Source organism: Rhagoletis zephyria, unplaced genomic scaffold (genome assembly GCF_001687245.7).
Source record: "Rhagoletis zephyria isolate East Lansing unplaced genomic scaffold, Rhagoletis_zephyria_1.1 Rzeph_scaffold_01380, whole genome shotgun sequence".
Lineage (NCBI taxonomy): Eukaryota > Metazoa > Arthropoda > Insecta > Diptera > Tephritidae > Rhagoletis > Rhagoletis zephyria.
In genome coordinates, this window is record NW_016158464.1 from 103,652 (window position 1) to 120,695 (window position 17,044).

At 32.3% G+C, this 17,044-nt stretch overlaps 2 protein-coding genes across 3 annotated transcripts in view; both read right to left on the reverse strand.

Moving 5' to 3' along the window:
* Positions 1-7,310: 7,310 nt before the first annotated feature.
* LOC108363802 (uncharacterized) lies at positions 7,311-11,758 on the reverse strand. 2 transcript variants are annotated; one of them, XM_017617290.1, is made up of 4 exons: positions 11,538-11,758; positions 10,845-11,170; positions 9,403-9,851; positions 7,311-7,577 (listed from the first exon to the last, which is right to left on the reverse strand). In XM_017617290.1, exons 2-4 carry the CDS (start codon positions 10,989-10,991, stop codon positions 7,490-7,492), a joined length of 684 nt encoding a protein of 227 aa, XP_017472779.1. In that variant the 5' UTR covers positions 10,992-11,170; positions 11,538-11,758; the 3' UTR covers positions 7,311-7,489. The 2 variants fall into 2 exon arrangements, with proteins under 2 accessions (XP_017472779.1, XP_017472778.1); XM_017617289.1 differs by lacking the exon at positions 11,538-11,758 and having other exon boundaries at positions 10,845-11,401.
* Positions 11,759-13,456: 1,698 nt separating this feature from the next.
* Positions 13,457-17,044, reverse strand: part of LOC108363804 (juvenile hormone epoxide hydrolase 2-like) — a 9,177-nt gene continuing 5,589 nt past the window's right edge. The window contains exons 3-5 of the mRNA XM_017617292.1: positions 14,451-14,662; positions 14,202-14,397; positions 13,457-14,151 (exon numbers count right to left, since the gene is read on the reverse strand). Coding sequence (XP_017472781.1) covers positions 13,551-14,151; positions 14,202-14,397; positions 14,451-14,662 — 1,009 coding nt within the window. The 3' untranslated portion in view covers positions 13,457-13,550. The remainder of the gene's footprint in view (positions 14,152-14,201; positions 14,398-14,450; positions 14,663-17,044) is intronic.

Below are 17,044 nucleotides of genomic sequence, written 5' to 3' on the forward strand. Positions count from 1 at the left end.
TTAAATGTACATATGTATATGTAAGTATATTCATATATACTAAAGTACTGCAAAGTTCAAAATTTTCTGTAAAAATGTCGTTTTCGAAAATTTCATGCATTGCTATATCATGTCAATACAAACGAGGTGTTGTGCCATATCATTTCATATCAAACATGCTAACGCCAGTTTGGCAATCGCTTAAAACTTCCACTAAATTTTAATGGGTAACAAAACTGCATATCTACTCGAAAAAATTCTAAAAAAATTTAAAAAAATTTTAAATTCGTAATGTACTCATTTTACTCAACTTCGGTGTAAAAAAATCATAACTCAAATTATTGTAGAATGCACCCCATAATACTATAACTTAATATTGCGCAATACTCAGAGCTACCATTGTGATTTTTTTATTTTTATTTCTTTTGAGATGGCATATTTTCAAAAACTAATTTTTTTTTTATCAAAAAATTTGTATGCGAAAAATTGTTCAGGAAAAAAAAAATTTTAAATATTTCTTTTATACAGAACTTTGATCCATTTTGACCACCACATTTTGAGTGTAGCACTGTGTATTTTTTAATTTTGTAATTCCTTAATTTTATTTTATATATAAACATTTTTTTTTTGTAAAGCGTAAAACTGTAGCTCCCTCTGTTTGTTGCGTTAACTTCGAATTGGAGGAGAAACTTGGCCAAACACTAAGCTGACGTGTCTGTCCGGAATATTTGTTTTGAATATTTACACTAATCGTCGTTTTAAGTATGCCTAAAATTGTTTACCTTTTATTTAAATTATTGTTTATTTGACAAGAGTCTTTCTCTCAGTTTTTGGTCTTCTCACATTTACCTATGTATGTACGTGCGAATGTACACACACCACTATGAGTGGAAAAAAGCACTTAGGCCATGTTGTGTGTTGCTCTTTGTTATATCATTTATTTTTGTTATTTAAACAACTCACAAGTAACTTATTTTAAGTTATAACCAAAAAAAATTATAATTTTGTTTATATCGAAAACTTTCCGAAACAAAACGCCAAACGAAATACATACATATATTTATCCAATAAAACCACCACCAAGCCCAAATCCTTTAGCCGAAAAACTGGAATGGAATTTACCAAAACCTACGCCACCAAAACCAACTGTCGGATAGCCACCATATCCATAGCCACCATATCCATATGAGGGATAGGTCGTAATTGTACCAAAGGCACCGAGTAAACGGGTGAGGCCACTGCACCGCCAGCAAAACCACCTACAAAGCCATCGCCAAATCCACCAAAACCAACGTGACGCACGGGTCTAACATGTTCCTGCTCGGCTGCCCACTCATCATCGCCAAACCACTGTGGACTCACAGCCAGATATTCTGCAGGCGTTGCCGCGGCAGGCACATCAGCAGCGCTGTCGTCCCCGGATCCACCATCAACGCTAACCGCACTGGCATCCGGCAATTCAGCTGGCTCATTTTGTATCGGTTGCGCGCTGTTTGGAGCCGCGTAAAGAGTAATTATGGCGAATATGGCCAAAATTATAGGCGCATGCGCAACTGTTGTTTTCTTCATAATTTCTCGCTTTTCTTCGCCTTCTTGTTTGTTAAGCTTATATAACGTAAAGTCACACTTTATTGCAGATTCAACAGCTCGAACATCAAAAATCACTTCACAAAAACAAAAAAAATTTTTGGTATTACTTTAATTTTGATGCGCCGCACTGGTCACTTTTGGATGCGCACTGGCATTCGGCATCTGAATGTGGCAACAAATCGTTCGTTTATATTGTATTTATGCAAATAACTTAAAAATATATATACACACGGTGTACTTGAAGGCGAACTGATATTTGTGGTAAACATAATTACAATTAGTGCGAAAAATTTACTGTATCAATTGGCACCTTAGACCAAGTACACAGGCAATCAAATAAAGAGCCGAAATTTCAATGAATTTTGGTGATTTTTGAATCCAACGTGACACAGTGAAAAATCTTTGGAAGGAAATGAGTGAATGTTTAAATTATTAAAGATTCAAAGAAAATAACCGCTTCATTCTCTTTTGAAAAAAAAAAGTTTAACAATCATTTTCTAAAATGTATACATTAGGGCGGTCCAAAAAAAAGTTGAAAATGTTAAGCGCTTACCCCATATGATTTTTTCGAAATGGTAAACAAGAATCCTAGCATTTTTTTGTTCAAATATTATATTTAGAACTGCCTCAAAGCCCATGAAGTTTTCCATGTATAACACAATTTTTCGTAGAAATGATATAGAATTCTTGAGAACAATGTTTTTCGATCTTCGCTTTAGAAGATTTGCAGTAATAATACCCAAACATTTATTTACCATTTTTTAATACTAGCTATTTTTTATTGGTTCCCCCATAACACTTTTTTAGGTTTTTGGGTGACCCATAACAAATTTTTAATACTAAACAAGTAAGAAAGTCTAAGTTCGGGCGGAGCCGAACATTAAATACCCGGCGCAAGTATTAAATATGTTTTTTCACCTTTCCGAAACCTTCCGCTAGATGGTAAGCCGGGGTGTATCAATTTTGAGTAAATTAGCGTCCTTCAATTTCGAAATATTGAAGTTTCAAGCATTTCTGAAATTTACCGTTATATGAGAAGCGGCCGTTATTTTAGTCCGATTTCAATAATTTTCAACGTTTTGCTTATATGTGGCAAGCACAATAACCACACCGAGTTTGGTACAAATTGGTAGAACGGTTACCGATATACTTATATGTGATCATAAGTGGGCGGTGCCACGCCCATTTTCCAAAATTTTACCATAAACGTATTTCTTGGTAAAGAATTGTTGCAAGCATCAATTTTGAATAAATTAGCTTCAATATTTACTGATTTATCGAAGATTTTGTATTTCTCTAAATTACCGTTATATGGGATGTGGGCGTGGTTATTGTCCGATTTTAAAAAGTTTCGGCGATTCTTTATGCTGTACCAGGGCCAACAACTGTGCCAAGTTTGGAAGAAATTGGTGCAGCGGTTACCAAGATATACACATGTAACCATAAGTGGGCGTGGCTACGCCCATTTTCCAAAAATTTATAATATTCTTATTTTTCGTCTAAAAATTATTGTAAATATCAATTTTGAGTGAATTATCTTCAGTAGTTACTAAAATATCGCAGTTTTCGTATTTCTGGAAATTACCGTTATATGGGAAGTGGGCGTGGTTAATGTCCGATTTCGCCCATTTTCAATACCAACCTACCTTGGATTAAGGGAAACCTACATACCAAATTTCGTTGAGATATCTCAATTTTTGCTCGAGTTATCGTGTACACGGACAGACGGACAGACGGACAGACGGACAGACGGACGGACAGACAGACATGGCTTAATCGATTTCTTTTTTCATCCTGATCATTTATGTATACATTTGTCTATATCTATCTCGATTCGTTTTGGCTGTTACAAACAACCGTTATGTGAACAAAATTAATATACCCTTGTGCACAAGTGCGCTCGGGTATAAAAATGGTTGAAAAAACGATTGGGTATTGTTATTGGAAGTCTCCTAAAGAGGAGTATAGTTTTCCGACCGAAAATGGAATAATTTTAGACCAATTCTAAAAAAACAAAAAAATTCCCCATATAAAATACACAGAAAGCTTCATTTTTTTTTACAAAAAATACAGTTATTTTTTTCATTTAGAAAAATTTTTAAATTATTTCCCCCGCATGTATTTTGCACCACCTTAGTGTGCATATAACACCGTGTAAAGAAAAACCGAACAATATTCAAATCAAACGGAAAAATAAATATGTTTACAAGAATAGGGGCTGAGTATAGTAAAACTTCGCTTTTAATTTTTTTCTCTCTAACGGCAGAATTTTTTTGAAAGGACATTGGAATTTAAGGATCCGATTATTTAAAAAAATTTTAATTCATTGAAATTTAGAATTAACAACATGGTTGCGAAATGTGAAATAAAACATTTTCAAAGCTAGTTCGATTGATTACCATATTTTACAACTTTTTTTTTTAATTTGAATATAATTTTTAAAAAGGTAGAAGTAAAACCTGTTTTGCACATTTACAACCAAACCGACGTTAGCACCTAATTAGTATAAATATTAAGATTTTGGTATTGCAATCGATAGTTCGTCGATTGTTCTTTAATGTTCGTCCATTTTTAACGTTTGTTCGTTAGCCAAAGATTTATAATTAATTTTTAAATTTTCACTTTACGTAATTCCTGTATTTGGCACCCGCAACAGATTATTTTGGGTTAATTATTATTGCAATCGATAGTTCGTCGACATTTATAATTAATTTTTTACATTTTACAGTTCCTGCATTTACCACCAAAGTTATTTTCATTTGTTAACTGCAATAAATCGTTTGCTCGTCATTTTTTTCATCCCTAAGATCGAGCAAAAGTTGTTAATAAATTCATAATTTTTACTTTAGGTTAAACATTACGTTAAACGTTTAAACAATAATTGGATTAGACGTGAACCGCCCCTTTTCCTGATTTTAATGGCACATTTTTTTTTTTTTTTGGGGCTAAAAGTGGAATTTACATCATTTTCAAAAGCGTATGTTCCGAAAACATTGAACCGATTTTCAAAATATGGACACAGTTGGAAAATAGATTTAAGGACCTTTCATTCGAGGAAAAGTAAAAAAAAACGAATTTATGGCAATTTTTTTATAAAAACGTATGTTTTTCGTAAAAAAATACGCAACTAACTATAATAAAAGATATGTTTATAAGAAATAGTACAAAAATAACTTTAATTTCACGTATAATTGTATATAATTAGGTTTAAGTACAACTGCCAACAGTGAAATAAAACAACTGTGCTAATGTTATATTCTATTAATTTATTTCAATTTCTTAATCATAGTCATCATCACCATTTTCGTCTACGCTTTGAAGTTTCAGGGGATTGTAGAGGCTCCCCGCATAATTTAAAAAAGTTTCAATGTTTACGTAAGTTATACGAAGACGACATTGTTCCGATTTTTTATTCCAAATTTTCACCTGCGGCTTTTTTGACGTAGAATACGTCTTACCTTAAGGTATGGGGGCTATGTTCTTTTTTCTTTTATACTTTACTTTATAATACATACCTGTGGCGCTTTTTTTCTTTTTTTTTTTATATAACAGCATACTTTAATATATACCTAATGGAAATTTGGAAAAAAAATCGTGCGATTGTTTATTACAAATTTTCGCCTGCGACGCTTTTTTAAGTTTTTATATAAAAAGATATCTTACTAGGTATACAGCTAATGAAAATTTGGAATAAAACATCGCGCGTTTAGGCGCAGCAATTTTGACAATAGTCATACGATGAATTTTGTCAGCGATGTGGGAATAGGGCTGTCAGATTGAGACCTCTTTGCAACGCAGGTGATGAAATTTTTTTTATTATTTTTTATTATATTGCGTATTTACGCAGTTATTCAGAACAACAACTACGGACAACTTCTCATTTAAAATTGAAACTGATTTTTCCATAACCAATTTTTTTTCCCTTAAATGCTTCTTGTATGCCACTATTCAGCATAAGTTATTCCTGTCAATGCCAAAAAATGCCATTAGAGGGCGCAATGTGCACAAAAAATTTGATTGGTTTATGAAGCTACGCTCTTGCCTAACAGATGGCGCTATAATAAGAAAAGCGTCGCATTTATAACGCCCTGTTTTAACTTCCGTCGAGCTTTGGTTATCTTTAACCTTTCACCGGATCGCCGTTTTTTTTCATCCCATTATGAACATTGGTAGGTTTAAACGATTTCTTTTATGCAATTGTATGGAGGGCAACGCTTTACTTTACTTAACAGTAAAGAAATTTACTTAGAAGTATGGTAGGACTTGTTAACTGTACAGCAAAAGATGCTAAAGACAATTTACATAAGTAAAGTAGCGATATTTTAACTAGAAATGTAACGGATAGTGATTTGACCGGGTACCGAATATTCGGCGAACTGCATGACCGGGTCGGCAACCTTTGTCAAAGCTGACACACGACTCCAAGCCATATCGCACACGATTTTCAAAACTGACACAAATAAAATTTGACATTTTTGAAACTATGCACTAAAAGCCTTAAGTAAATAGCTATTTTCATGTAAGCTTGTGTGAGTGATAGCATTTTTATGTTAATTAATTGTATAATAAGTACGTACATTATTTAACGTAAAACTTGAAACATCAATGTTTATTTATAACTTATGTTTATTTACAACTTGAGAAAAAAATCGATAGCGACTGTCAAAATTGGAAAGACCAATTTTTTCTTTTTGGAATTTAAAAACAAGAGTTTAGAGTACATTGTGCCAAATTATTTCACTGCAATCGCGGGCCTAGAATATATAAATAATTGCAATTGTTTAAATTATTGTTATTAAAGAATTAATTGTTTTGCAAATTTTATTCTGCAAATCTTTTTATTGTAAAGGGAAAAGCTTCAGCAACTCTCAAAAAAAATGTCAGCAAATGGGTCGCGAGTTACGAATTTTTCTCTCAAAAATTGCAATATTCTTATAATACCAAAAAAAAAAAACAAAAACGAAGTGCAATTTCGAAAAACCGTCCAAAGTGTATTTTTGTTCTATAATTATCTACAGATTCCCACAATTATCTTCACTTTCCAGAAAATCAATGAAAATTCATTGACACGCCAACTGTGCAATTTTTGAGAGAAAAATTCGTAACTCCATATAATCAGCATTTGCTAGGAAATAGTTTTTCGCATTTTCTGTCGAACGTGTAATTTTGAGTTGTGTCACCTTTGAGGAAAGTGTGCGATATGTGTGTTTCTTCCATACTTGTGGATTCATAAGTGCACATGCATAAAACACCTCATTCGGTGAAAGAAATGATCGTTAAACGCAAGCCACACTATAGTAGATTATTTTTTGGANATATGATCAGCATTTGCTAGGAAATAGTTTTTCGCATTTTCGAACGTCGAACGTGTAATTTTGAGTTGTGTCACCTTTGAGGAACGTGTGCGATATGTGTGTTTATTCCACACTTGTGGATTCATAAGTGCACATGCATAAAACACCTCATTCGGTGAAAGAAATGATCGTTAAACGCAAGCCACACTGTAGTAGATTATTTTTTGGATTGTCATTGATTTTAGGTATGCTATCCCAAAACAATTGATATCAGATAAAACACCTCTTTGAGGTAAAATTTGCGAGTAACGACAGCCGAACTAGCTTGGATGCTAAAAATCAAAGTTGAAGTTGAAAAATATATGAAAGAAATAATTTAATCTTTATAAAGACATAAATAATATTAGCTTTCAAGAAAAATATCTTCATTATAACTGAGGTTGATGTAAGTACTTGATAAAGTCCTGTATAATCAATATCAAATAAAACAAAAGCCTACTGCACTTTATTGTAAAATAATTAAACACTTTACATATGTATATTTTACCATTTAGCAATGATTATACATTTTGGTATTTAAGTACGTAGGTATGTATGTATGTACTGCGTAAGACCCTCCCACTCTTTCAAACAAGCAAAGCAGCTGCAGCAAAGAAGAACGCAACCACAGACGAAACCATTTGTATAATAGCAACTCCCTTATTTGAAGAACATCTGTTTATAAGGAAAAGTAGGGATAATTAGAAACATGTATGTAACGTTCGAACGGATGTACATATATTAGACAGCATCACTCCCCATACAAAAAAAAATATAAAATCTATTATATTTTAAGGTTTCCACCAAAATATTTCGGAAAAAATATTAAGATTTACGTGAGCTGAACTGATTTGAAATTACTTCTAAAATGAAGTTTTTTTTATGAAAAAAAATAGTTTCTTAAAGATTTTTTTTTGGAGAAAAAACCTCAAATAACAAAACGGTTTAAGCTTAAAAAAATTGCATTAAAAAATTTAAAAAAAAAATTAAAAAATTTTCAACAGAATCGTGCCTAATAATGCGATTNTATAAAAAAAAAATAATTTCTTAAAGATTTTTTTTGGAGAAAAAAACCTCAAATAACAAAACGGTTTAAGCTTAAAAAAATTGCATTAAAAAATTAAAAAAAAAAATTAAAAAATTTTCAACAGAATCGTGCCTAATAATGCGATTTTTTATGGCGTTTTTTTTATCTTTTTTTCAACATTGCAATGCATTGGTATAAGAAAAACTTTAATAACTGAACCCAAACTATTTCGATTTAGACTTCTGGTATCATGGGAAAGGTATTTTCTCAACTTTTTATTTATTTGCTAATAAACTCATTCAAAGGATGAAAGAGAAAGGCNTGTTTTTTTTATCTTTTTTTCAACATTGCAATGCATTGGTATAAGAAAAACTTTAATAACTGAACCCAAACTATTTCGATTTAAACTTCTGGTATCATGGGAAAGGTATTTTCTCAACTTTTTATTCATTTGCTAATAAACTCATTCAAAGGATGAAAGAGAAAGGCAGGAAGAACGAATGTCATTCCAAGTTGAATTAAGATATGTTGGTAGTTGAAAAAAAGGGACGTGAATGAGTTTTTCCATTTGCACAGAAATAGTGCGAAAATACCATTCTACTGATGCTCCATAAATTTAAGTTTTCGTAAATCAATCTTTGAAAAAAGTTGAAAAACAGCATCGAAAATCTCGTTATTACGTTTACGTTGAAAACATTTTTAAATATTTTTATGAAGATTTTTTAGGCTTAATCGGTTTTTTCATCTGAGCGTTTTTTTAAAAAGTTCTTTAAACTATTTTTAATCATAAAAAACACCATTTTTGGAGGTATTTTCTAATCGGTCCAGCTCACGTAAATCTTAATANTACTGATGCTCCATAAATTTAAGTTTTCGTAAATTAATCTTTGAAAAAAGTTGAAAAACAGCATCGAAAATCTCGTTATTACGTTTACGTTGAAAACATTTTGAAATATTTTTATGAGGATTTTTTTGGCTTAATCGGTTTTGTCATCTGAGCGTTTTTTCAAAAAGTTCTCTAAACTATTTTTATTCATAAAAAACTCCATTTTTGGAGGTATTTTCTAATCGGTCCAGCTCACGTAAATCTTAATATTTTTCCGAAATATTTTGGTGGACGTCTTAAAATATAAAAACATTTAATGCCGGCGGAAAAACCGCAAACTTTTTTTGGTGATGCAGTCTAATGTATATATGCACAAACTTTGCTGAAATNAAATATGTAATGCCGGCGGAAAAACCGCAACTTTTTTTTTGGTGATGCAGTCTAATGTATATATGCACAAACTTTGCTGAAATATAGAAAGACCCTAACTGACATTTTTAATTTTTTTGCGGGAAAAACAAAAAACCAAAGCACAACCAACTTTTAGAAAATTATCACAAAATCATCGCTATGTATAATTTTTAAGGAAGTTGTTTTTTAGTACAAACTACTTACTGCCAGGGTCTTTCTTCATTCTCTCTACTTACTCTGCAGTTTGTGAAATTGTCGTCATACTTTTAGTACTGAAAAGGCCATATTTCGCTTCGGCCATACTTTCATAGTCGGTTAGTATGCTGGAATTCAAAATACGCTCACGTGTCAAAACTACACCGAAGAATGTGCTATAGTCCGATATGTTGGTGTAACCGCAAACAAAGGTATAGTTGTTGTAGTTTGTGTCAAGCACCTTATATGTCGTCAGCGGATATGATTTTCCATACATTGTAAATGAAATATTATAACCAGCGGTGTTGTTTGCGTCCACCGTGACATTAGAATACATGGTTTGGTTAACCCAAGGATAAGTTGCTGTATTTGAATATGTGAATGAGATGTTTACGAAATTATTAGGCAGTGCTGTGATATTTAATTGTGCGCAGAGTAAGCTGTTACTAGGAGCAGGATTGCGTGCCAATTCGTACCAAGTGCCAGAGATCTATGGAAATATAAATACAAAGACAATGCATGTATGTAGTTAAATAAGATTTTCAAATTAATATTTACAAATTTTATTGAAGGCGTTTTCGAGAAGTTAGAACATATTAATCTTAAATAATATTTTTAATTAATGTTCTTTGTATAAAGATTTTGTCTGAAAATACCCCTAGTAAAACTTTCCGGTGAATAACTTTCTACTGCATTTTAACCCTATAGCGACCACCCAAATGCCATTTTTGTTTAGACCTTCCAAAACAAGAGTCAAAACGGCACTTTTATGAGAGAGCTAATGTGTGAAACTGGTCTACAGAGTTATTCTTCGTAAAATTTTACTACATATATATATGTATCCCAACTACAAAATTTCTCTCCGATATGAGGTTTAACCCTTTTTTCCACTTATTCTAAATACATTCGGGCAAAAAAATAAATCTTAATATGACCATAAAAAAGTTTTGACCTGGAATGCAAAACTATTTGGAGTTGCAATCATTCCGCTCCAGACAATGATCCTGAAATTATTGCACAGTGTATCATTATTGAAATGCTTAATTTTCTTTACTGCAATTTTGATGCTTTGGGATTAAGGAAGTCGAGACGTTTATTCGCCAATTTAAAAAAAAAATATAAGCCAGTAATTTTTCAGCAAAAAACAAAACCGACTTCAATTCTTATATTAAAATTTAAGATTACCGTTAATTTTTTCACGATCCGGTTATCGGGTCTAAACAAAATTAGTATGGCACCACCCCTGAGGTAAAAATATTCCGACGAACTGATAATCTCCTACTTTTTGGGAAGTCGGTTAAAAATTATAAACACTTGATTTTTTGGAGCCTGCTTTATTAAAATTAATTATTTGTAAATGGAAGTTCGTCTTGAATAATACACAGTGTCGGCCACTTGAATCGCGGAAAAGCCGCAACTTTTTTTGTGTGGTGCACCACTTCATTAAAGCACACATATGTAGATATGTATGTAGTTCACATACCTGTTCGATATCGAAAGCCATGTTTGATGATTCATTGCAATATTGTATTGACAATGGCGGAGCAGATGTTGTTGACGAGTCCTGAGCTGTGATCTGGTTAGCTAGCAATCCCACTAGCAGCAGTAGACATAAATACGAGGATGACATTTTTGCAACTACGCTATTTTGCTGTCAAACACTTGACTACGACACGAAAGTACTGAAATGGTGATTGAGACCCAACTGACACAAGCAACAAGTTAAACGGCACATAGTTTATTTTTTTCATTCGGAAGGCTTTAAATGCAATTTCGATGATTTATCGAGCAAATTAGCTCATTTTATATCTGCAAAAAGGTTGAAATCAAAGGTGTTTTTTGAGACACATACATACATGTGAATGTATGTATGTATGCACATTAGACCCAGCAAAAAAAATTAGATTCAAAGAATATGAGTATGGATAATATTTAAATGGCGTATAATCGATGTATTCTTACAGTTGCACACGTTTCAAATAAGAATAAATAATTTTTTAAAGCGTTATTCCGATATAAGAGAAAAAGGATCGATGCATCACCTCTTATTTCGTAGAGATGGGAGATTCATGATGGATCATACCAGATACGAAATTTTTTCTCAGATTCCGGTCGTAATGCAGAATTTTTTTGTGCTTGGTCTAATGTACATACATGTGTGTTATATAATACATACCTGTATGCATACACATGCAAATAATAGGGTGCGAATTATTTTTGCGTGCTATAAAAAAATGTCGGCTAATTACAGCAGTTGCCTATTTATTTAGAAAGAAAGATCGTTTTTAGCATAACTAGACTCCTTCAGTGAATTGTGGTTAACAAACGCTTTTTGGATAGTTACGAGTACAATTGTCATAAACAAAAAAAAAAATAAAAATAATGTGCCAGTTAGAGTTACAGTCAAAATTATTTTGTTTTTGAAGAAACAAATGGGTCGATTACGAATAGCAACACAACAACGGTACGGTTGCCAGCTGACAAAGCAACTGGAAAGAAAATTTGTATTACGAATGGCAACTATCGTCAGTTGCTGTAGAGTTATCGACAATCGAAATTTGACAGTTCGACAACCTGCTAGCGGGCGTAAACAAGCTGTGCAAGTAAAATTAAATTATTAAAATAAAGATTTTTAAAGAAAAGACAGCAATAAAATAAAATAAAATAAAAGCTAAATGCATCTCAATTTTTAATATTAAGAGGAAGAAAAGTGCATGAACGCGGCCTCAATTAGGCGACATTTAAAGGATAATTTCAATCCTCTAGAGCTAAAGCGTGCACTGTAAGCAAAAGTTAATCCTTTCAAGGTATTTCTTTTATTATCGTTTTTGTGTTCAACTCCAATACCTCTGCTCATAAAAGCTTGCGTACCTCTTCGATTTTGTTGCAGAAGAAAGTGCCACAGCAATGACTTTAATTTGGAAAACTTTCATACGTCGGTAGTTTTAAAAGAGCAGCTTCAGTTGATAAAGGAAAAATTTGCAATCAGTGTTCGCTTTTGTTTCGCCAAAAGGGCGTACTCGATGGGAACTAAAATTTCAAGTTATTGTTTTGTTATTTTCACCATATTCTGTAAAAGAAAACTGCATTGGAAAATGTTAATATCATTCAAATTATTAAAAAGTAAAATATATGACACACTTTTCAGTTTTCGATCCTAAATACGCTCCGAAAACATTCCCAGCAACCACAAAAATGTAGTCGCCTGTATACACACTTTGTAGCAACTGCAGTTGTCAGTTGAAAGTTGCCAGTTGCCATCTGTAATATCGTTTTGGCAACTAGCAATGCAACTGAAGTTCGATTGCTATCGATAATCGACTCAAAAAGTTGAGCCAAATTATTCTGGCGGAAATCATGAAATCCTATTTTTGTTTGAAGCCCTTAAGGAACGCAAATATACGTATTTATGTGCATACATACTTACAAGTAGTTCTGTACATTTGAATTTATAAGTTCAACAGATAACCAGGTAATCAATCAATAGCTATCTACATCCATTTAAGTCGATACCAATGTACATATTTATCTAAATACATATGTACATACATTAGACTGCTTCACGCTCCATAAAAAGATTTATTAGTCATCAATAAAATTCAGTCCGAGACTTTTACTTATAGAAAATATCAACAAAAATTCTATAATCGTTAAATAAAGAGCGATTTTTATATTAAACTAGCAAATATCCGGCGTGCTTCATTGCGCCTTAAAAGTATTTTTGTGCTGTTGATACCCGTATTGGATTATTTCATTTATTTTCTCAATTCTATTTAATCAAATTTTTTCAAACAGATGGCAACCCTAATCAAAAATATTTTCCACAGTAAGCTTTCTTAAATCTCTTCAGATGTATACCCACATTGCAATATTAGATTTATCTTATCAATTAAATTGAGATAACATTTTCAAACAGGTGGCAACCACCTACAAAAAACATTTTCGGCTTAACTCTTACATGCAGCAGATATAATAAAAATGTAAAAAGGCGACACCTACGTTTGACAAAAAAAAAAATTGTTCGAAATTGCCTTGCAAATGCGAATTCTGCCACACCATTCAACTGCGTGATTATTCAGAAAAAGAAAAAAAGCGTGCGATAAATTTAAAAATTTATTAGCAAAAATATTCATAAAAAAGATATGGAAATTATTTGGTTGCTTATCAATGTCAAATCACGACATTTTCTTTAATTGGCCAGCTTCTGGGTTAGCGCTTTATCGACAAACTCTACAAAGTCATTGTAAAGTATTTGTGGTAACTCAAGTGCTGCAAAGTGACCACCATCTTTGTGATATGTACTATGGATGAGATTCTTGTACTTAGTTGAAAGCTCAAGATCGGTTGAATGTCTCAAATCGTGCACAAATCGAGCACAGCCGGTGGGCTGGTTAACATGCACAGCATCCACATTCAAATCCATTTGAGCGAAGCTAAATGCTTCGGAATACAAACGCTGCGATGTGGTTATCGAGTTTGTTGTATAGTAGATCATTATGTTATCCAAAAGCTCATCCAGCGTGAAACGTTTAGTTAAACCACCATCTTCAAGTTTTTTGTATTCAGGGTTGGTCCAAGTAGAGAATTTCTCAAGGATGTATGCAGCCAAACCCACAGGATTCTGCAGGAGCGTAGTCCCAATGGTATCTGGCTTAGTTGCTTGAATATGGAAGTAACCAGACTCTTCCATGATGTACGTAAACTCTTTGCCGAAAGGTTTGAAGAAAACTTTTTGTTCGCTTTTTACAAAGAAAAATGGGAACCATACGCGTNGAAAGCTCTGTACTCGTCTTTTATGAAGTATGACGGCAACAGCTAGCGTACAAATTTATATAACAACGTTAATTGGTGGTTACTAAAACATAAATTTGAATGATAACCAAGTACATTTTGAGGTCTCAGAGTGGCTATATGCCATCCGATTATGGAACCCCAATTTCCACCTTGTATTAAAAATTTGTCAAGTCCTAAACGTAACATCAAATTACGCAAAACCACAGCCAACTGGGCTGGACCAAAGTTAGTCATTGAGGGCCCTGAATATGGGAAAACAATTAATTAGAATTTGAATTACATATGGTTTCCATGCCGGATATTATTACCTGAGACCAACCATAACCAGGTAAACTAGGTGCTATCACTTCGAAAACGTAGGCGCTGTTGGGGTTCGGTTTCGTAAGCAGCGGAATAATTTTGTAAAATTCGCGTACCGATCCTGGCCAGCCATGGATCAGCAGCAGGGGAATCACTTTCTTGCCTTCGGTGGATTTCGGCTTCACATGGATGTAATGAATCCGTAAGCTGTAAATAAAATGCATATTATTTTTTTTTATAAATATGTGTGTGGTGGATTATTGAATTTGCTTTATTTTTGCAAGTTTTTATTTTTTTAATATCTGCATTCATATTTAATGTTTTTTGTGGAATAAGTATGTTTTTCCTTCAGAATATAAAGAGATGTGGTTTTATACGCCTATGTATGTATGTACAGTGCCGACAAAAAGTATTGGCACAGCGAATTTTTCACAATATGTATATGCACCAATTTCTATTCTAATATTTTTCCGCTAATCTTTTATAAAAACGTGGTTCAGCCTACAACAAAAAACATAAAAATATAATTTCTAAACTTTTTGCAAAACTCGCGAAAATTCAATAAAATTTCATGCAAATCTTCAACTTTTTAATCAGATTTTTTGGAAGTTTCTAGAGCATTTAATTTTGTAGCCCATTTAATTCTAGCAAAAATCTGTGTGTTTGGAAGAGACTGCGTGAAAAAAAAATTGCCAAAAATCAACGGTAATTCCTAGCTACTTAAAACATGTATTTTATTATTTATTAACAAAATTAATTGGGCTTTAAATCTGCATACCCAAAAAAAATTAAAAAAAAAGCCAATTAAAAATTTAGGAGTTTTCCACAAAATTTTAAGAATTATAGTTTTATGATTTTTGTTGTAGAATGAACCATATTTTTATAAAAAATTAGCGGAAAAATATTAGAATAGAAATTGGTGCATATGTTGTGAAAAATTCGCTGTGCCAGTACTTTTTGCCGGCAGTGTATATATGTAAAGAAAGCGATTGATAAGCGATAGTACATTTATACTTTGTTGGCAACAGTCAAATAGCTTTGGTTTCTTGTTTCCGCAGTTCAGTGCAAATAAATATATATACATACATATATTTACATATACATATGTACGTTAGTATATGTGACAAATATATGATTTTATTAACTATTTCTAATTGTCTTTTTTTAACATCAAACATTATTACTAGGGTTGCTCAAAAATAGTAATTTGGAAAATATTTAAAAATATTCATCAGCAGAGAACTTTTCTAAATCACTTTTAGTACAAATGAGAAGAAAAAAAAACATAATTCACTCAAATCAAAGAAAATCGGCGAGTTTCGTTATAAGTTAAAACAATTCTTACTCCGTTTTGCATTAGTTTTGAACGAATGTGTTGTTTTCTTTATCTATAGTGCAGTTACTTATGAACGTCCTAAAAGGAGTCGCTAATGGGTTAATTTCTAAAATATTGCTAGCAAAGCGACGTGGAAATTTTCGATAGAAGAAAACATACCAGCTTTGCAGAGCATGGCCCTTTATTCCACTATTATCTACACTGGAGGAAAAAAATATTAAAATCAAATAGAAACGGAATTGATCTTACTATAAACGTCAACGAAAGTACTGTATATTGGTAAATATTCAATTCAATTACGCGCATATTAAAATGACCGCGTTCGTTCTGAAAAAGCATCCGTGAAGTGAATAATCAAGACAAAAACTAAAAAAAAATATTTAACTTGCATGTAGCCTGCAGAGGAATTCGAACCCTGACCATCTCCGGATATCAACAAATTGTGGCATGCATCTTTGCGCATTCAGCTACACCCAGGCATATAAATTTGCTTTCAAATGTTGAATATCCATCAACACCACAGCACGCGATTTGTACGGCTAAACATGTACTTTGTATGAATGCCTGTGTTTTCACCGCTCTCAGAGCGGCGCTCTGCATGCTTGGGGTGCGTATGTACAGTCATATATATACTCAGATGTGAACAGTCAAATACGCGCGTAATAAATTTTGTATGAAAATATTATTTTTAAATACGAACGTTTTTAAAAGATAATCAAATATAAAGTATTCATTTTTACTATGCATTATTTCCCTCAGTGTAACAGAGGTGCTTATCATAATTATACGACACTCACTTATTGATAAGTTTTGACCATTTTTTTTTTATCTAATTTTTTTCATTTCATTTCATTCATTTATATTACCTTCTAATAAAAACACAGTTCATTCTTTAGCAAAAAACATGTAAATCCAAGTGGCCTTTATTTGACCAGAGCTAAATGGGCTATAAATCCACACAGCCAATTATTTTCTGAAAGCACTGAATTAAAATTGTAAAATTTTGTTGAAACTTTTTTTTTGTTTAGTTTGAGACTTGGTTTACTTATATGTATTTTTTTTCTTATAAAAAAAAAAAATAAAATGAAATCTATACATATAACCAAATTGTAACAGGCCGATGTCTGTACATTATTATTTATTATTTTTTATTATAGCAATAGAATCCAGATCAACGATTTTTAGAATTTTTTTCTTTCTATCTGTGTGTTTGTGCACGCATCACTCGAAACCGAATGCATGAAATTGAATAC

What these genes read in the sequence shown, in the direction of transcription:
- LOC108363802 (XM_017617290.1), bottom strand. Translation starts at nt 10,991, where the DNA reads ATGTCATCCTCGTATTTATGTCTACTGCTGCTAGTGGGATTGCTAGCT. An exon ending in TGGCTTTCGATATCGAACAG is followed by an intron (nt 9,852 to 10,844) that starts GTATGTGAACTA and finishes ATATTTCCATAG; the next exon opens with ATCTCTGGCACTTGGTACGA. An exon ending in ACAATTTCACAAACTGCAGA is followed by an intron (nt 7,578 to 9,402) that starts GTAAGTAGAGAG and finishes CCTTATAAACAG; the next exon opens with ATGTTCTTCAAATAAGGGAG.